The 20,876-nt window shown below is 42.6% G+C and overlaps 1 protein-coding gene across 2 annotated transcripts in view; it reads right to left on the bottom strand.

Annotated features, from left to right (window-relative positions):
* Window positions 1–425: 425 nt before the first annotated feature.
* Window positions 426–20,876, bottom strand: part of LOC140395378 (uncharacterized) — a 663,783-nt gene continuing 643,332 nt past the window's right edge. Inside the window, exons 21-25 of one of the 2 annotated variants that reach the window (XM_072483066.1) lie at window positions 17,219–17,305; window positions 13,843–14,005; window positions 11,420–11,502; window positions 8,543–8,606; window positions 426–2,111 (exon numbers count right to left, since the gene is read on the bottom strand). In XM_072483066.1, coding sequence (XP_072339167.1) covers window positions 8,574–8,606; window positions 11,420–11,502; window positions 13,843–14,005; window positions 17,219–17,305 — 366 coding nt within the window. In that variant the 3' untranslated portion in view covers window positions 426–2,111; window positions 8,543–8,573. The remainder of the gene's footprint in view (window positions 2,112–8,542; window positions 8,607–11,419; window positions 11,503–13,842; window positions 14,006–17,218; window positions 17,306–20,876) is intronic. The other variant, XM_072483065.1, reaches the window with a different exon arrangement.

A 20,876-nucleotide genomic window follows, 5' to 3' on the forward strand; every position in this document is an offset into this window, starting at 1 on the left:
CAGCTCAACAGTAGTGCAGACTAGAAACAGGTCATGCTGTACTGATTTACCAACTGTGTTCCCATTAAGAACGGAACTCCATCTGAATTCCTTTTGAGATTTTTTGCATGTCCTAATTCCTGTCCCAACAATATTCCAGAGCTGACAGATAATAAAGTAATGACAAAATGACATGTCATTGGAGGAAAATATGGGCAGCAAGTATGATTTCTTCTCCCACATCCTCCAAAGAAATAGGTGTAGCTGTGATACATGTACCCATTTTACATTCAAATTTGGATCCAAGGGGTGAAAGGGCCATACAGCCCAACGACACTAACATTTTGCGGAATGAATGATTAATTGCTTCTAACATCTATTGAGTGTTTTGTTCTGTATTCAAGGCATTTTTCAATGCAGATGAATGCTCACAAACAACATTCAGACCTGGTGCAAAAATATTTTATTGCTAACATATGCAAAGTTAGGTGGTGTGGTATTTACTGTGTATTTACAATCACAGACAGCAGTTTTTATTACTGGGAAGGGGAGCAAATTCAGCACATTTAAATAAATACAGGGACCTGCCAGTGGCAGAAGCAACAAAGCTACCAATATCTCCCCTCTCATTCTCTCACACATACAGCAAGATGACACCCTTTCTGCACATAGGGAAAATAAAGTACCAATGTTTTCAGTTTATTGATTTTTTTATTTTCTGAGAAACAGTATCCCTTTGGTGGGCTAGCGAGACTGAAATAAGAAACTATCAAAACAACACAAACACACTCCTTCACATCACTCCGGCTTGTCGTTTTCAAGATAGTGTAAGCACATTTACTCAAACAACGGCTTTAGTACCATGTAAATCAGCTACAGTTATTTGCATTTTAACTGCAGTGGATTCTTTGAAGCGCTGGCAGCTACCAAAAAGGGTGAACTTGAAGAGGTCCAATTTTGTTGTTCATATTTTTCCAACAATATTAAATTGTAACTGCACCCACTCAGTTGTTTTTCAATACGTCACTTAAACTTTACAAAAAGTCACTTGATTATTACACAAAATGCAATATAGGTCTTGGTGAACTTGTTTTGCTCAGGAATGATCAACAGTGCCAGGATAACAAGAAATAGCAAGTGCTCACCAAAAGATAGATTATTTAGGCTTTTGGTTCAAAATCTGAATATAGGTTAGTGTCAATGAAAGATTAACAGTACAAGTTGCTTGTTTATACTTGTCATATTCTGGCAGTTCCTTTAAAATTCTCAGTCCACAGAGTCACTTTAGTACAGATATATGTTCCTCACTAGCAGTTGTAGAAACGGCATGAACAGAATTAAAATGAATAAAGCTTCAAAACCACTGCCAACCGTATCTAAAATGTTTTCCTTTAAGTTCCAAAGTTTTGTTACAGTCCCAGTTAATGGACTTACAAAAGAAAAACGCAAAACCGAATTATGGAAGGTTGTGAGAATTTTAATAAGATTTGTTTTGTGTGTGAGGGGATGGGGAAAAGAGGGTATTTTGCAGACGGGTAAAATGGGACACTGTTTCTTTCTTGTACCTACTGCTCCAATATTCAACATCCAGATCAAGCTTCAACTTCCAGTCCAATAAACAAAATTGAAAATACACAAGCATCCCCCTCTCTTGTGGTTATATACAAGTAGTGTCTTTCGTTTTTTTTTTCTAAACAGGATTCCCCATTGGTTTACACAGTAGCTTATACAGCAGTGTATATTAATCAGCTTTACAGACTTTGTGAGGGACAGCAAGAACCCCAAACATCAAAACAAAGAAGTTAATCCCTATGTAGTATTTACAGTTAGAGATTGCAATAAGACTAATCGTAGCATCTGCAGTGCACGGAGTTAATGCTAGAACTTTACAATAATAATCAAGGGGAAATTAGGTGTGTGTGTGGGATGTGTGGGAGTGTTTTTAAATACAGCTCATTTGTCACAGCTGCAGCAACCCCAAAGCTCACATCAAGAGGTCATCTTTGAGCTGTGATTTTCTGCAGGGGCACGATACTGGTCTCATACATGCAAAAGAGCTCTTAAAATTCTTTTGTCTCCTTATTTTCAAATAGATGAAACCTCTGTTGAACAGTAAGTCCTTCTTTGAGGCTCTGTGAAAGGAAGACAGGAAAAATGACCATCAGTGTCGCACACAGTCAAATCAAGACACAAAACTGGAATAATCAATACTATCTCTCTCTTGCAATTACACCAAAAATGAAAAAGTTTAATCAGTAATTTTCTTTAAAATGTTAAAGATTCTTTACTTGTTCTTGCCAGTGCAAGGTTTCTAATTAATTAACAAACCATTAACCAATTCTCTCAACTCACATTATTTCTAATTATTGTCTGTATAGTATTTAGAACAATTGTATCAAAGCAAGTTGGTCATGGCTCACTCTACAATACATTTTATTGCAAACATATTAGATTTATGTTTCTTGTAATTTTAACAAAAATGTTCTTGATGTAGTTCCAGAAGTCAATTCACCTGAATTAAGAATAACATGGGCCGACAAAATGACTAACAATGGCAAACACAATGATTGTAGTTCACAAGTAACAAGTATCTATTTGACATCCTGCACCTATTAAATGCTGTAGAAAAGTAATATTTATATCTGGTTTATTGTTGCATACCATTTAATTCACCTTACACAAACAATGCAGCAAGATTATTTTGCACATTAAATGACAAACTGAACATTTAGTGGACAATCAGCAATACCAGACATGCATATTCAGGCATGGCAAGACCAAAGATAATAAAAGCTGCAATTAAAATAGGCAAAACATAACTGCAAAACAAACAGAATTGGTAATGTCCCATTTTGCACACAAACTCATTATCCTGTTCCTAAATTATCAGACTGTTTATCTGACGTGACCTGTTGGATGAGCAGAATGTTTTTCAATTAAACAATTTCAGTCCTCCCAATATTTTCGGTGCTGGCTCCAAGCTTGATTCCCTAACTGCCAACTGTAGTCTTGTCCGAATTAAGGCAGTTTCTTTGCAACTTTGATGTCACATTTGACCCCGAGGTGGACTTCCAAACTCATTCACGCCATCATTAAAATTTCTCATGTCCACCTCTGTAATATTGCTCGCCTTCACCCCCACCTCAGCTAATCTGCTACTAAAGCCCTAATTCCTACTTTCATTACCATCATTATGTACATAAATCTTGACTGGTCTCATGCATCTACCCCCCTGTAAATCTACTGCCCAAGTCTTAATACTCAGCAAGTAGTCCTGATCCTCATCACCCCTGTCCTCGCTGAACTACACTGGCTCCAGGCCCTGCAATATCTTTGTTTTTGAAATTTTCATCTTTTCCCCCTCCCAAATGCCTCATCCATTCCTATCTCTGTAATCTCCTCCAGCTCCACAACACTCAGATATCTGAACTTATAAGGGCAACACGGTGGTGCAGTGGTTAACACTGCTGCCTCATGGCGCTGAGGACCCGGGTCCTATCCCGGGTCACTGGCCGTGTGGAGTTTGCACATTCTCCCCATGTCTGCGGGGGTCTCATCCCCACAATCCAAAGATGTGCAGGATAGGTGGATTGGCCATGCTAAATTACCCCTTAATTGGAAATAAATAATTGGGTACTTTAAAGAAAAAAAAGATATGTGACCGCATCTAACTCCGTTCTCGAGTAGCCCCTATTTTAAATGCTCCATCACTGATGACCATGCCTTCAGTTGCCCAGGCCCCAAACTCTGCAAAACTCTCCATAAACCTCCCTACCACTCCAACTTGCTCTCTTCCTTTGAGTGACTACTCAAAACCTACCTCACTGACCAAGCTTTTGGTCATCTGACATGATGCCCCACTCAAATCTTCATTAATGCCAGACGCATTTCTGCTACCTGCGAAGGTCTTGGGCCCCAACTATAATGCATATTTTCAGCTGGCTCGAAGAAATGGGCCAGCATAGAAACCCCGGTACATGTCTGGCGAGCGTAGATGATGGACAGAGAGGACATTCCCCTTATTGCAACAGTAGCTGTCGTATTCAGGTACTTAAAAAAAAAAAATGTGTGGGTGGGTGAGTTGCTGGGAGGGCGAGTTAGATCTGGGGAGGGGCATTAATCAGGCCAGGTCGGGAGATGGGGCATGGTTAGTCGGGTCGATTTGAGGGGTATGCAGGACAGGTAGGTTAGACCGGGTCATGAGGGTAGCCAGATCGGCCCGGTCCTGAGCGGTACAATTCAGTTCATTGAAGTTTAAACTTCCTGGGCAATTACAGTGCGAGGTCTGCACGCTGGAGCTTCTACGGGATCCTGATGTGCAACGAAGGCCTAGGCCGGGTTCTCTGATCTTGCTCATGGCTGGAATTCACAGGTTCCGCTGATGGGAGTTTGGCTGAGATGCCAAATTCTCTATTCTCACTTGCAGCACGCCGGCAGCGGGTGAGATTGAAGCATTCGGCCCTCCTCTAGGTTTTACTGCTTTAAATATTGAAGATTAAGGCCATTATTTCTTTATGAGACTTGTAATGCTCCTGTGAAGTGCCTTGGAATGTTATGTTATTTTAAAGGTGGCAAATAAATTTCAGTTGTTCAAATTGTTTCTACTCTGCAAGACATCTTATCCAAACAAATGTGATTCACTATCAAACCACAGGGTTGGACACAAGCTAGCTGACTTTCCAGATCTGTAATATGACACCTGGGGATAAAGTTAAATGTTAATCAAATCAAGAAAAAGTTGATGAAGATGATGAGCACTTCAGGCAAGAGAGACCAGTAAACAAGTTAAAATATTTCAGCTTTTTGCTCACAATGACAACAGCAGAACACTATTGTCAAAGATCAATAGGAGGAATTTGATTTAAGATAGAATGTATTCAATAATGACCTGGGGAGGGATTCTCCCCTACCCGGCGGGCGGGGGGTCCCGGCGTGATGGAGTGGCGGGAACCACTCCGGCATTGGGCCGCCCCAAAGGTGTGGAAGTCTCCCCTCACCTTGAGGGGCTAGGCCCACGCTGGAGCAGTTTCCGCTCCATCTGCAGGCGGGAAAGGCCTTTGGCGCCACGCCAGCCGGGGTCGAAAGGTCTTTACCGGGCGACGCGGGTCCGCGCATGCGCGGGAGCGTCAGCGGCTGCTGACGTCATTCCCGCGCATGCGCAGTGGAGGGGGTCTCTTCCGCCTCCGCCATAGTGAAGACCATGGCAAAGGCAGAAGAAAAAGAGTGCCCCCACGGCACAGGCCCGCCCGTGGATCGGTGGGCCCCGATCGCGAGCCAGGCCACCAGGCCAGATCCCCCCCCCCCCCCCCCCCCACCCCAGCCCGCCCGCGCCGCCTTGTCTTGCCGTTCAAAAGGTGGTTTAATTCATGCTGGCAGGACAGGCATTCCAGCAGCGGGACTTCGGCCCATCGCCGCCCCTGCCGACCGGCGCGGCGCGATTCCCGCCCCCACCGAATATCTGGTGGCGGAGACTTCGGGACACGGCGGGGCGGGATTCACGCCAGCCCCTCGGCGATTCTCCGACCCGGCGGGGGTCGGAGAATCCCGCCCCTGATGTTTGTGTGCAATTATTTCACATTTGTTCTCAGAATGCTCAAACAGTACAGGGAGGATGAAATTCCATCAGAGTTAAATTCAGGCCACAGAAATTTTCAAAATAATATTTTACCCCATTGCACCACCCAATCTTCTGGTTGATATGATTAATTTGTTGACACATAATGCCACACATAATATCGACTACATCTTAAGTATGGCAAACCCTTACTTGAATTTTAGAAGTCAAATATGGCTTGGGCAGTCAATTATTACAAGACACCAATCCTCAACCATGTTAACAGTACTCTGAGGCACCCTTGGATATGTAGCGGTTGCAGCCGTACAGCATGATGCCACCAGTACACCTCAGCTTGAAAAGGTTCTCTTCCTTACTGATTTTAAAGAGTAAGGAAACCAAAGGTAGTTGCAAGGATTTATATTTTTAATGTTTACCCATACACGCAAGGTTTACTTTTTGGTGGATTTAATTTAATGTTTCTGTGCCTGGAAGGGACCTGTAGTTAGATTCATGCTGGACAATGTGTTTATTAGTGGAGGCTGGTTTCAATTCTAACTGGGTTTATAGTGTAATAGAGAGCTACGGCGTGAAAAATCAATAAGCCAGCAGAGGTATGCAGGTGTTGCTTTGCAACCAGAGGCTCTTGTAAGGTAAAACAAAAAGCTTTCCTTTGTTCTTAGTTTTTTAAAACTGAAAATCCAGAGCAATTGCAGATGGACAGCCGCAGAGGAAACATCTCTCAGCTCGAGGCAAGAGAAGCTGTACATGGAATAATGTGCAAGACAGCAAGCTCCAGAGGAACTGATGGATGGCTGGTTCTAGAAACCTGGAAATAGAACAGAATACTGTTCATGGGCACCACAGACTAAGTTGAGAAGGAATCGGCTGGTGAGAAGATAGGTTTCTAAAGTAAACCTAAAGGTTTCAAAGTAAGCCTAAAATCCTAAAGGTTTCTAAAGTAATCCTAAAGTGTGGAATGTCTTACCATGGTCTGCAAAACAATCAAGAAGGCAGTGTTGTCTGGATATCAGAGTTTGTGTAACAGTGGAAGTCAGTCGAGATAAAGGAATCCTGAAGGGCTGGTATAAAATCCTGGAGTAGATTCACTTGTAAAAGTGGAACAGAAGCTCTGTTCACAGGAGTCGTACAGAAAACAAGACTGGATTTTTGAATGCAAACCACCAATGGAAAGCATGATTATAAGAGAAGATTTTAAAGCATGTTTTGGGGATTAGAGCTGGAAAACTCTCATATGACAATAATCTGGTGGGATTCCGAGGAGAAATCCAGACACTAACTTAGGTTGATTTGAGTGTGTGTTTGACCACAGCCAGTCTGTGTACCTTAAAAAAGCACTTTGTGGGCGGGATTTATCAACCAACTCGTCGCCTGCTTTTCGGCGGCGGAGGCAGCCTGACAGAGGGACTTTCTGGTCTTGCCATTGTCAATGGGATTTCCTGTTGACTGCATCCCTTGTCGCCAGGAAATCAGTGTGCTGTTGTGGCACCGGAATATCCCGCTGGCGTGAACAGCTGGTAAATTCCTCCCTGTGTGTCAATGAGACCATTGTATCTTCAAATGTACTTTGTCATCCATGTTAATTCTAAAACCCGTGTATATTTGTTAAATTAAAGGGGGAGTAAAGGAGTATTTTATTATAATCCATTTTTTCATAAATGTCTTTCTCTTGCGGTTGAAACTAATTAGTGGTCCTGTGACTCTTCGTCTGCATTTGATTAAGTAAATGTTACAGTCTTTTGCACCAGGGTTCTAGTCTGGGATCTTCCCACCTAGTTATGACATCAACTGGGATCGTAACAAAAAAACAACAAAAGGTAGTCCTAGCTACTGTGTGGACTATAACAATGATCAGATTGTTATCCCTTTGGAAGCAAGATTATTTTGTCCTCAAGAAACACAGCTGACATTCAGGCTATTCCAGCAAGTTTAGACTACTGATACAGAAAATAGCTGGTCAGTAGTCTAACCATCACTTAAGTTGCAGTTTTGCAGCTCATGCCAATAAACATTAAGACAGCAGGATTTGAAATCCTCCATTTTGTAAACTAGGCCATTAATAAACTAGTTGATGCTCAACAAAGTGGAACATTCAGCATCAGCCACGGACACAAGTGCAAGAGGTTTAATTTTGCAGCACAGTTCTAAATTAGCATGCACAAATCAAACAATAAAATGTTAATATTCATACACCCAGTTTGCAATAATTGTGAAGAGCATTGCACTGATTTGCCAGACCAATAGAAATGGACAACATACGAAGTAAACATAAAAGAAACACAGAGGCCAGGCAAATGTAATAAACCTCTGATGCTGTTGTTAGGTCACCATAGCCAAAGACACGTCTTGATCCAAATTAGGAACATTGGAAAGGAGTATGCCATTCAGCAACACAAGCCTGTTCTGCCATTCAATCAGATCACGGCTGATTTGCATCCTAAACTCTATCCATCCACCGTACCTCCACATTCTTTAAAACCGTGGCTCCAAAAATCTAACACCCTCAGATTTAAAATTAATTGAGCTTGCATCTAATACTTCGTGTGGAGAGAGTTTTACACTTGCTTCCATTGTTTGAAATAGCTTGTGACCAAGGACAGAAATGAAGGAACCTCTACTTCAAGATTCCCACAATTATTTTCCCACTAAACCACTGCACAAGCTATCAAACTTTATATTTTGGATCATGCTAATTATTAAGGCAGATGTTGGTACACTGCAGTATCTCTGCGTTGTGACATAGTAAATGATTGATAAGGTTGTTGTGCAGAAATCAAACAACTTTTCCATAAATTTAGAATCTCTGGCTCATTGGATTCTTTAAAAATATACCTGCAGACACAGCAATAAGAGATTTAATTCTACACCGGCAAAAGCAGAATTTAGGAAACCAACCTAGACGAATCCCAGTGCATGACCACACACACAAAAAAATCCCAACTCCCACAGTGACATGCCTTCACTCAGTGACAATAACCAATGGTTTACCTAAAGGGAAGGTGTCAATCATCAAGCAGCTCTAGCTGTCCCATGCCAGCGCTTTACTCACAGACTAAAGGACGACGAAGGGGAGGAAATGAAATAAGGTTAGAAAGCAAAGCATCACTATTCACCAATGAACCACAGACTAATATTTTTGGCTGGATTCTGCCCAGTGTTTAAATAAGTTTCTCTCAAGGGGTAGACTATGAAAAATAATGAGATATACATGGTGGTTCTTCCATGCAAGCTGATCTGAGAGACTTTGTTCTTTTTCTTCACCAACAAAATGGCTCAACGTTTTCTTTTGTAGGTTTAAAAAGGGTTTTCCGTTGCTCTCTCCCCTTTTCAGTGATCTTACACTCTACCTCCCAAGGGTATGGCCAGCAGAGTCACATCATTAACTGTACAGTATACATGGCATCTAAGTTAGGATTGATAAAGTCTTTGTACTGATCTCAGAAAAGGGGAAATATATAATTCCTGACTTAGCTTTGATGAGTCTTTCAAAGGTGTATTATACCTACAAAAAAATGAATGTTCAAAAATTTCCCCTCATTATTTTCTCTATGAACAAATGATCCTCCAGCAACCCCAAACAAGAGACAGGCAAGCTGCTTCCCAGATTTTCCATATGCAACTTTGTAATTCACTACTGTTGATGCATTGATTTAGTTCTCAAGTGACTCCTGTCAATTGCCCTTCACTTCTCTACTGCTGCTGACTTTCTAATAAGGTGAGCAATTCTCTGGGCACAATCCAATGGCCGCCCTGTGCCTGAAAAGCAGCTTGCCGGGGTGCAGCGTGGCCATTGAAAGTTGGGAGACCTCACTCCTGGGATCTACCTGGCATGCCATGCCTCATGAGGTTCAACGCGATCGTATTTTGGCAAATCTGCATATTACAGCGAGGCAGTAAGCCTCACTCTAATGTGCAGATTCCCAAGGTACCTAAGGCTTTGGGAATGAGGTTTCATGGTTTAAAAATGGAAATCCTTTCTTGCAATGTTTTCCTCCCCTCCTCCCTACTGTCCAGTCATGGGGTCGCTCAGAAATCCCGGGTGAGCGCCATTCAGCACTGGTCCCCACAAATGGGGACCAGATGGAACAACACTCGGGGAGGTCTCCCAGGATATCTGAGACCCCAGCTGCATACCCTTTGGGCAGGGCACTGCCAAGGTGCCCAGATGGCTCTGCCACCTGGCAGGGGTACTAGCAGGGTGTTAGGTTAGTGCCAGGTTGACACTGCCAAGGTGCCAAGCTGGCATTTTCTTTGCACCCACGATCGGGCCAGGGTTGCCCGGTGTAGGTGCTTTCTTTGGTGGTGGTGGTGCGCGAGGGCCGGGGATCACCTAATAGTGCATTCGGCCGGGATAGTGGGGGATCATTTTGGAGGTCTCGGAGATCGGGACGCCTTTCTAACTACAATGGGGAGTTCTTGTGAGCAGAGCTCCCCACTGTACAAAATGAGTGCGGCCTCGGCAGCGCGTGCCCTGATCAGGGCCCCTTGAGTAGCCATGTGTTTCTCGGCACTGCGAGCGCTGGGAAACATGCGGCTAAACACGCTTGCTAGGGGACTTTGTTCCCTTTTGGGAGAATCGTGCACTCTAATCATATCTGTTGCTGGCCATTTTATATAGAGCCATTTTCAGAAAGGTTGCACTTCACTTAGCTTTTTAATCTATGAAGGTATCAGAGGGCAACCAGCCCATATCCCCAGAAGGCAGTCACCATATCATCCCCATGACGGGACAGTAGGGAGGAGGGGAGGAAAACATTGCAAGAAAGGATTTCCATTTTTATACCATGAAACCTCATTCCCGAACAGGGAATTGATTGTAATAAAAGGAAGGCAGAGGGATATTTATTTTTAACCACAACAGTTTTTGTCAGACTAGTTTTCTCTACATTTGGACTAATATTTTAACTAGACAAAAATTACAGCTGGTCACAGTTGTGATTTGCCTGATTGTTTTAAATGTTATGATGTGGAGATGCCGGCTTTGGACGGGAGTGGGTACAGTAAGAAGTCTTACAACACCAGGTTAAAATCCAACAGGTTTGTTTGGAATCACTAACTTTTGGAGTGCAGCTCCTTCATCAGGTGGTGTTGTCCTATAAACTCAACATTCTATCTCAAAGATCAGCTTTGCATTGGAATAATTTAGCATAAGTGTATATTTAAAAATTAAAACAAATAAATGATACACAACCTGACTTGGTGGCTTCTTACCTGACAATGAAGTACCTAAAAATGGAAGATGCAACTCAAAACCCAGAAGATAAATCAGTAATGCATTTTTTTTCAACTATGTACCAAGTCAAGTCATGTATTTGTTTTATAACACAGGTATGATTTTTTTTTGTGTGCATTTCTTTTGTGTGCATTCATATGAACTGAAAATCCTCTTTTGTGCCATCAGAGGGGCTTGAAGCGGTGTCCAGTTCTGAGGTACAAAATTCATTTATCGGAAACTACACATAGCACCAAATTTCCTTGTTCAGCATTCTATCTTATATTAAATCAAAAATTTTATTTTAGGCTAGACAGTAGACAAAGGAGAGTTTTAGTTTTCCAGTTATTTAAAAATTAAACTTTGTCAGCAAATGGGTTATTTATTAACGTGTAGATTTACTCTTTTTTCCATGAAGAGCTTACCTGCATTATGGAGACGAAGTGCATTCCTGTAATCCTGAATCCATACTAGCTTGCAGCAACTGCTACACTAACAGTCTCTGTGCTAGTTTATCAATTGTAATAATAACAGGTGCTTGATAGAATACATATGATTAGCAAATATACGGAAGTATTCAACATTAATACCCTTACTACAGCTTAACCTGAAATAGAGAACAAATAGCAGAAATGTTGAAGAATAGAGCTTACCTTTGACCTCAGATTGCGATCTGCTCGTTTAGCTGCAGCTGCCATCTTTAAGATGTCAGGATTGCTTTTTGATTTCATTATATCTGAGAAAAAATGTTTCATTTTTGAAAAGAAAGTTTGGCCTCCTGCTTGCTCCAAGAGATTTCAAGGTCGTAAGTTCAAAGTCACTTTTATGTCATAGTCATAGAACATACAATGCAGAAGGAGGCCATTCGGCCCATCGACCCACTTAAACCCTCACTTCCACCCTATCCCCGTAACCCAATTACTCCTCCTAACCCTTTTGGTCACTAAGGGCAATTTATCATGGCCAATCCACCTAACCTGCACGTTTTTGGACTGTGGGAGGAAACTGGAGCATCTGGAGGAAACCCACGCAGACACGGGGAGAATGTGCAGACTCCGCACAGACAGTGACTCAGCAGGGAATCGAACCTGGGACCCTGGAGCTGTGAAGCCACAGAGCTATCCACTTGTGCTACCGTGCTGCCCGAATTTTATGCATCAAATTGTCCCCACCTCCACTGTGGTGATATGCATCACTGTAAATACACAAGGGGTTAATGTAAATACACTACAACTAAGTAAACACTTGAGGGAGCACTGGAGATGTCATGACATGCAGACATACAGCTAATGAACACATAGAATAGGACACGACCAATGGGCAATCAAGACAGCCAGAGGTGACACTACCACAAGGGGGCATTGCACAACCCATATATAAAAGACAGGGCACATATGCTCTACCTCTTTCCACAGGCGACACTTAGACAGTAGGACAGGGGCAGATCAGAAGCATCACACCCACCACGTGGCGTAGAGCAGACTGGTTAGTTAGACTGAGTTACTATAGCAAGATTAGCAGGAGAGTCGAACTCAGAGAACTGTGCTAATGGTTCAATAAATCAGATTGAACTTACTTCAAAGTCTGGAGTATCTTTTGGTCAACGCTGCATTGAGTTGCAGCCTGTGTTATCCCAGAGTACATAACACATCATCCACAAAATGCATCTACGACCATTTTCACTTTATCAGTCATGATGATGGCAGTTAATTTCTTCATGGTTCTGAGCACAGGTGAAACACCTCTACAACATTTTAGGGATTTAAGGAAAACTGGCTTCTTTCTGAATTGTCAGAGTCAAAGTCACAGAGGTTTACAGCATGAAAACAGGCCCGTCGGCCCAACGTGTCCATGCCACCCAGTTTTTATCACTAAGCTAGTCCCACCTGCCTGAATTTGGCCCACATCCCTCTATACACAGATTTCCCATATAACTGTCTAAATGCTTTTTAAAAGACAAAATTGTACCCGCCTCTACTACTGCCTCTGGAAGCTCGTTCCAGACACTCACCACCCTGTGTGTGAAAAGATTGCCCCTTTTGTATCTCTTCCCTTGAACCTATGCCCTCTAGACTCCTTTACCTTTGGGAAAAGATGTTGACCTTATCTATGCCCCTCCTTGTTTTATGGACTTCTATAAGATCACCCCTGAGCCTCCTATGCTCCAGGGAAAAAAGTTCCAGTCTATCTAGCCTCTCCTTATAACCAAACTATCAAGTCCCGGTATCATCCTATTAAATATTTTCTGTACACTTTCTAGTTTAATAATATCCTTTCCATAATAGGGTGACCAGTGTAACTCTATGGTGGAGCTATTGTAAAAAGAGTATTTTAAATTGAGTGCTCCCATGTAGAGTGTTTCAGGAAGTTAAATTAGTATTTTCTAACTTGCTGTCACAACAAATTTGTAACCAAGCACCCCATACCAGATGCATTTTCTCCATTTTGCCTCCCTTTTCCTGAAGATACTAGTGTATATTGGAACACGGTATCTTGGGCATGAAAGCCTAGCCATTCATCAGGGGCAAATTTGAGCGTCAACAAGTTATTTGTTTAGAAGGTACATCCTGCCTTTGCAACAGAGGTCACTGTACAGAAGAGAATAGGATACGGGAAATAGTTTTCACTTTCCTATCTCTCTGACTGCTGAGACCAGCTACAGAACATCCATCCTCACCACAATTGAGATTGTGTGAATCAGTACGAATGGCATTAGCTTTCTTCCATTCTTAGAACAAAGGGGAAGACTTGAAATAAGTTGGACTCTTAAGAAAATGCAATTCACATAAATTAAGCTTAATGCATACTCCAATGTCACATAGTGGGTCCAGATGAAACTGTTCAGCCCAAAGGATTTCATATTTTTACAAACTTGTCTTCCCATTACTGCATCCAGCAGTCTCTTAAACAAGGCCGCTGTTCTGACCCCAACCACCTTTCTTGAAGGTTATTACCTAGATCACCCATTGTAGAATGGAGTACATGAAGAGATTGTTTTTCACCAGAACAAAATATATTCTATTTAAGTCAGTAAAATTATATTAGCTATTATTTTTAACTCCCATGTTTGCTATACCGTATCTGCTGTGCTCTGTTTCATCCATAGGCTGTTCCCCCAGTGCTTCCTGCGCCAGCTGGAGTTGCTCTTTTAATCTGTTTACATCACGTTCCGATTTCGCCTTTACGATGCTTAGCTCTGTATAGATGTCCTTATACTTGTCTGTGGCGTATTTTTTATCCTGATGAAACAAAGGTACTTGTGCAGAATTTACAAAGAGATTACATTGTATTGTCTCAACCCAGTGACAGTAGCTTTAAATCACAAGCTGCCCATCACTTTGTTGTGCCTTTGGCACACTGGCCCTTCCAACTTGCCAATCACTACAGCGCACCACTAGCCTGGACATCCACCACCATCTTTAGACTTGACCAAGAAAAACTGCTAATCCTTCTCCATGGTCAAATCCTTCTTGAAAGTGAGGACAAACCTATACTCCTGAAACACTGAATACACCCATTGTCCTAACACTCTGTATTTTCCATTCATTCCCAGCACACAGGAACTCGTGAACTTCATTCAACAGAATATTTAATTTAGCTGGTCTTATGGTTTTGAAATATTTCTGGAGAAATTTTAATCTGTATAGTCAACACTAATTGCATCACCATAAAGGAAAATTGTGTTTTTTAAAAACTGATCTCAAATTTTGTATTTGAAACATGCAAATAAGACACCCACATTTATTCACTTGACACTAGTTGTAATGATGGAACCATATGTATTTTTAAATTATTGAAAACAATTAAACCAGGTAATTGCTGGGGAATTTCAAAGTATAAATGTATTGTTGGAATGGACCAAATGACTTTCTGCTGTGCTGTAGTCATTCGATGATTCTAATTTGTGTACGTTTTATTTACACTGTCACTTTAGTATTGGTGGATGTTGTTTTGAGTTGCGACACCAGATGGCACTAAACATCTGCAAGGTTTTCAGTCACTTTCCTTTGCAACTCCAACCACATGCAGAAGTGATTTCATACCCAGCTCTATTTAGTTTGTGTTGTATACCACTAAATGTAACCGCAACTATTTTTAGATTTAGAAACTGGTACCACTATAAGAAGGCAATTAATACTATAAAGTTGACATGAAGAACTATAGCTAAAATAAAGAGAAACGGCAGAATAAGAGACAGAGACCTGGGGTAACTAACCACCTAGCAATGGAAGAGGCCCAAGTGCTGGGTTGAAGGGATATGAGGGGGGAATGAAAACTGGCAGACTCAGGATTCCCATGTAAACCAACATTTACCAGTACCAAGCCTCTGTCACTCTCAATTCTGACACCAAATCTAGAATGAAATTTTAAAATGCAGGAGAAATTCTACAGCAATTTCTGTGAGCACAGAATGGTCTGTTATATTGATGTAAAACTCTCAAGCTGTTTAAATATTTAGTCATGGGCTGGAATTCCTTGGTTTGATCTTTTTACGTTGTGGTGTATATTGTATGAAAATGAATGGTCAACAGTGCAAATTCTGTCCAAACTTAATTGGAACCTGAAGATAGGATGTTCGTCCCACTTCATTTTGTTTTATAATAAACAATGGTGACATTCTGGTCATTGAATACAGTGTGGAACAATGAGTACAGTAGACTTTACATCATGTAAGTTATCTCTCCATACTTGGAAAAGACAAACCTTGGGTTCCACTGGGAGTTGTCAGAATAGCAACTGGACACATCAGTATAATAAAAACATATGACTTCACAGCTGGTAATAAATCTGTGCCCTTTTACTAACCTTTCATTGCTCCTTTAAAAGGCTAATATCAACTTTCTAATGCAAATCCCGACAAGACTTATAACCAAACTCTGCAATCTTGGACTTGACCCCTCCCTGTGCTGCTGGATCCTTGACTTCCTCACCAACAGACCGCAATCTGTCAGGATGGGCAACAGCACCTCCTCCACAATAGTCCTCAATACCGGGGCCCCGCAAGGATGTGTGCTCAGTCCCCTACTGTACTCCCTATACACACACACACGACTGTGTGGCAAGATTTAACTCCAACTTAATCTATAAATTTGCGGATGATACGACTGTGGTGGGTCGTATCTGAAACAACGACGAATAAGACTACAGAAGGGAGATAAACCACTTGGTTTCATGGTGTACCAAAAGCAACCTCTCCTTAAATCTTGGAAAGACCAAGGAACTGATCATCGACTTCAGCAAGCGTAGCAAACTGCAGAGTGTGGTGAACTCAGCCCAACGCATCACACAAGCTTGCCACCCGCACATTGATTCTGTCTACACCTCCCGTTGCCTCAGGAGGGCATACAACATTATCAGAGACCCCTCCCACCAGGCTTTGCCTTCTTCCAGTCCCTTCCACCAGGGAAAAGATACAGAAGTCTGAAGACTCGCACATCCAGACATAGGAACAGCTTCTTTCCCACAGCTACTAGACTCCTCAACGACTCTCCCTCGGACTGATCAGTTCCCGGTAAGAACGCTATTCACAACGTTCTACGCTGCTCTTGCTCATTTATTTGCTTTGTTTGGCCCCTTGTTCCGCACTGTAACCAATCACTGTTTGTCGATGTACCATTTGTCAATGTACTCTGTCGATTATTCTTTTTTAATCTACTATGTTCGTACTGTGTACGTTCCCTTGGCCGCAGAAAAATACTTTTCACTATACTTCGGTACATGTGACAATAAATCAAGTCAAATCAAATGCACAAAATGTATAGTGAAGAATGGCATCAGCTTTCCCCAATGGCTTATTGGATAAAAGTATTGCCTAATTTGATAATGAGCTGTCCAAACCAGAAGATTGCAGATTCTAATCCTGACCTGTGCTGAGGTGGCCAATCTTTGTCAGGGTAGCAGCTGGACACTACATTAAGTGTCAGTTCTCCTCGGCTGGGGCGCTTTGATGGAAAGTGAGGGTGTGGGTGGGTAGGTGTGGAGGCTGGCAGCAGTTGATATAAAATAAATCAGGGTTCCAATTCCTGACTGCTCTCCAGAGTCCTGCTGGAAATGCTAGTGCATGTATATCAGATGAATTCAGTAATGTCCCCCATGGCTGAATGAGCACTGTGGGGTTTCCTACAAAGCATGGGCTGTAGCGGTTCAAGAAGGCAGCTCATCACCACCTTCTCAAGGAAAATTAGGGATGGGCAATAAATGTTGGTCTAGCCAGTGGTACCTGTATCCCATGAATAAATTGAAAACAAAAAAAAATGGTCTGCTGTCGTTCAGCATCAATGAACTCACACAAAGATATTGTGGGAAGGCAATTGGTACCCAAGATGGAGTTATTGCTTCAGAAGAAGAGGAAAGTAAACAGGAGACAAAATAACCTAAAAATAGCTTTCAGTTAGAACAGAAAATGTTTAATACTGCCATCGGCCATTTGCTGTAGTGAGAAGAGAACTTACGCGTTGAGCAGTCTGCAGTTCATCTTTCAGGGAATTAATTTCCTGTTTTAAGTACTGTATTTCCGATTCTTTAACCCGCAGCAACACCTATAGAAGACATAAATAATTTGTATTAAATACTGAAATATTTTAATGAAACCTATAAACCAAACCGTGGTGAATGTTTGACCTACTGGGAAGACATGGCTCTAAGTTGGTGTTCAGGTTTAATGTTCATGGCAAACTATAATGGTAAAGTAAAACAATAGGTCCCTTCTTTATTGTGGAAATTGCACCAATCACTGCAGGATCTGATTGCAATTCTATGTTATTGTTATTTGTGAGCATTCGAAATAAAATGGGTAAATTAGTTGCACAAGTAGATGTAAAGGGATATAATATAGTTGTGATTACGGAGACATGGCTCCAAGGTGACCAAGGATGGGAACTAAACATCGAGGGCTATTCAGTTTTAAGGAAGGAGAGACAGAAAGGAAAAGGTAGTGTAGTGGCATTGTTGATTAAAGAAGATATTGATACAATATTGAGGAAAGATATTGGTACAAATGATGTGGGATCTGTCTGGGTCGAGGTAAGAAACATTAAGGAGCAAAAAACATTTGCGGGGTGGTATACAGACCACCAAACTGCAATGATAATGTTGGGAATAGCATTAGACAGGAAAAGCAAGTGATAAAGGAACATCTGTAATTATGGGTGACTTTAATCTGCATATAGATTCGGTGACTCAAATTAGTTACAGTACAATAGAGGAGGAATTTCTGGAGTGTATACAGGATAGTTTTCTGGACCAATATGTTGAGGAACAACAAGCAACCATGGCCACCTAGGACTGGGTGCTGTGCAATGAGAAAGGATTAGTTGGCAATCTAGTTGGGGATGAGTGACCCTAATGAGAGAGAATTCTTTATCAACATGAATAGTGAAGTAGTTGATTCTGAGATCAAGGTCCTGAACCTCAATAAAGGTAACTCTGATAGCATGTGGCATGAGTTGGCTAGGATGGACTGGGAAACATTACTGAAAGGAAGGACAGCAGACAGGCAACGGTAGACATTCAACAAACGAATAGCTGAACTCCAAAAGTTGTTTATTCCTATTTGGCGCAAGAGTAGAAAGGAAACTGTGGCCAAACCTGGGCTTATAAGGGAAATTAGAGATAGCATAAGAGGCATGTAAATTGGCAAGAAAAAGCAATAGACCTGAGGATTGCAAACAGTTTAAAATTCAGCAAAGGCAGACTAAGAGATTGATTAAGAAGGGAAAAATACAATTTGAAAGTAAACTAGTGGGGAACATAAAAACTGACTGTAAAACTTTCTTTAGGTATGGGTGGCACGGTAGCACAGTGGATAGCTCTGTTGCTTCACAGCTCCAGGGTCCCAGGTTCGATCCCCGGCTTGGGTCACTGTTTGTGTGGAGTCTGCACGTTCTCCCTGTGTCTGCGTGGATTTCCTCCGGATGCCCCGGTTTCCTCCCACAAGTCCTGAAAGACGTGCTTGTTAGGTGAATTGGACATTGTGAATTCTCCATTGGTGTACCCAAACAGGTGCAGGAGTGTGGCGACTAGGGGCTTTTCACAGTAACATCATTGCAAGCCCACTTGTGATAATAAAGATTATTCTTATTCTAAGAGAAAAAGATTAATGAAAACTAATGTAGGCCCCTTATAGTCAGAAACGGGGGAATTCATAACATGGAATAAAGAAATGGCTGAGGATCTAAATTCGTACTTTGCTTCTGTCTTCACAAAGAGATGAATAACATGTCGGAAGTTCTGAGAAGTACAAGTTTTAGTGAGGAGTTGAACGAAATTAGTATTAGTAAAGAAATGGTTTTGGTGAAATGAATGGGATTGAAAGCGGACAAATCTCTAGGGCCTGCTAATCTTCATCCCAGAGGACTTAAGGAAGTGGCCCTAGAAATAGTAGATCCATTGGTGGTCATTTTCCAAAATTCTTTGGACTCTGGAATGGTTCCTACAGATTGGAGGGTAGAGAATGTAACCCCACTATTCAAAAAAGGAGGTAGAGAGAAAACAGGGAACTATAAACCAGTGGTGCTAACATCGGTAGTAGGGAAGTCACTGGACTCAATTATCAAGGATTTCATAGGAGGAGAAGAACACCGGGTATCTCTGTATGCGGATGACTTGTTGTTATATGTAGCGGACCCGGCGGAGGGGATGCCAGAGATAATGCGGACACTTCGGGAGTTTGGAGAATTCTCAGGATATAAACTGAACATGGGGAAAAGTGAGTTGTTTGTGGTGCATCCAGGGGAGCAGAGCAGAGAAATAGAGGACTTTCCGCTGAGGAAGGTAACAAGGGACTTTCGTTACTTGGGGATCCAGATAGCCAAGAATTGGGGTACATTGCATAGGTTAAATTTAACGCGATTGGTGGAACAAATGGAGGAGGACTTCAAGAGATGGGACATGGTATCCCTGTCACTGGCAGGGAGGGTGCAGGCGGTTAAAATGGTAGTCCTCCCGAGATTCCTCTTTGTGTTTCAGTGCCTCCCGGTGGTGATCACAAAGGCTTTTTTTCAAAAGGATCGAAAAGAGTATCATGAGTTTTGTGTGGGCCGGGAAGACCCCGAGAGTGAGGAAGGGATTCTTACAGCGTAGTAGGGATAGGGGGGGGCTGGCACTACCGAGCCTAAGTGAGTACTACTGGGCCGCCAATATCTCAATGGTGAGTAAGTGGATGGGAGAAGAGGAGGGAGCGGCGTGGAAGAGATTGGAGAGGGCGTCCTGTAGGGGGACTAGCCTACAAGCTATGGTGACGGCCCCATTGCCGTTCTCACCGAAGAAATATACCACAAGCCCGGTGGTGGTGGCGACTTTGAAAATTTGGGGACAGTGGAGACGGCATAGGGGAAAGACGGGAGCCTTGGTGGGATCCCCGATAAGAAATAACCATAGGTTTGCCCCGGGGAGAATGGATGGGGGATTTGGAATATGGCAAAGAGCAGGAGTAACGCAACTGAAAGATCTGTTTGTGGATGGGAAGTTCGCAAGTCTGGGAGCGCTGACCGAGAAATATGGGTTGCCCCAAGGGAATGCATTCCGGTATATGCAACTGAGGGCTTTTGCGAGGCAACAGGTGAGGGAATTCCCGCAGCTCCCGACGCATGAGGTGCAGGACAGAGTGATCTCAAAGACATGGGTGGGGGACGGTAAGGTGTCAGATATATATAGGGAAATGAGGGACGAGGGGGAGATTATGGTAGATGAGCTGAAAGGGAAATGGGAAGAAGAACTGGGGGAGGAGATTGAGGAGGGGCTGTGGGCGGATGCCCTAAGTAGGGTAAACTCATCGTCCTCGTGTGCCAGGCTAAGCCTGATTCAATTTAAGGTGTTACACAGGGCGCATATGACTGGAGCACGGCTCAGTAAATTTTTTGGGGTAGAGGATAGGTGTGCGAGATGCTCGAGAAGCCCAGCAAATCACACCCACATGTTCTGGTCATGTCCGGCACTACAGGGGTTCTGGGTGGGGGTGACAAAGGTGCTTTCGAAAGTAGTGGGGGTCCAGGTCGAACCAAGCTGGGGGTTGGCTATATTTGGGGTTGCACAAGAGCCGGGAGTACAGGCGGCGAGAGAGGCCGACGTTTTGGCCTTTGCGTCCCTAGTAGCCCGGCGCAGGATACTGTT

The sequence above is a fragment of the Scyliorhinus torazame genome, chromosome 18 (genome assembly GCF_047496885.1).
Source record: "Scyliorhinus torazame isolate Kashiwa2021f chromosome 18, sScyTor2.1, whole genome shotgun sequence".
Lineage (NCBI taxonomy): Eukaryota > Metazoa > Chordata > Chondrichthyes > Carcharhiniformes > Scyliorhinidae > Scyliorhinus > Scyliorhinus torazame.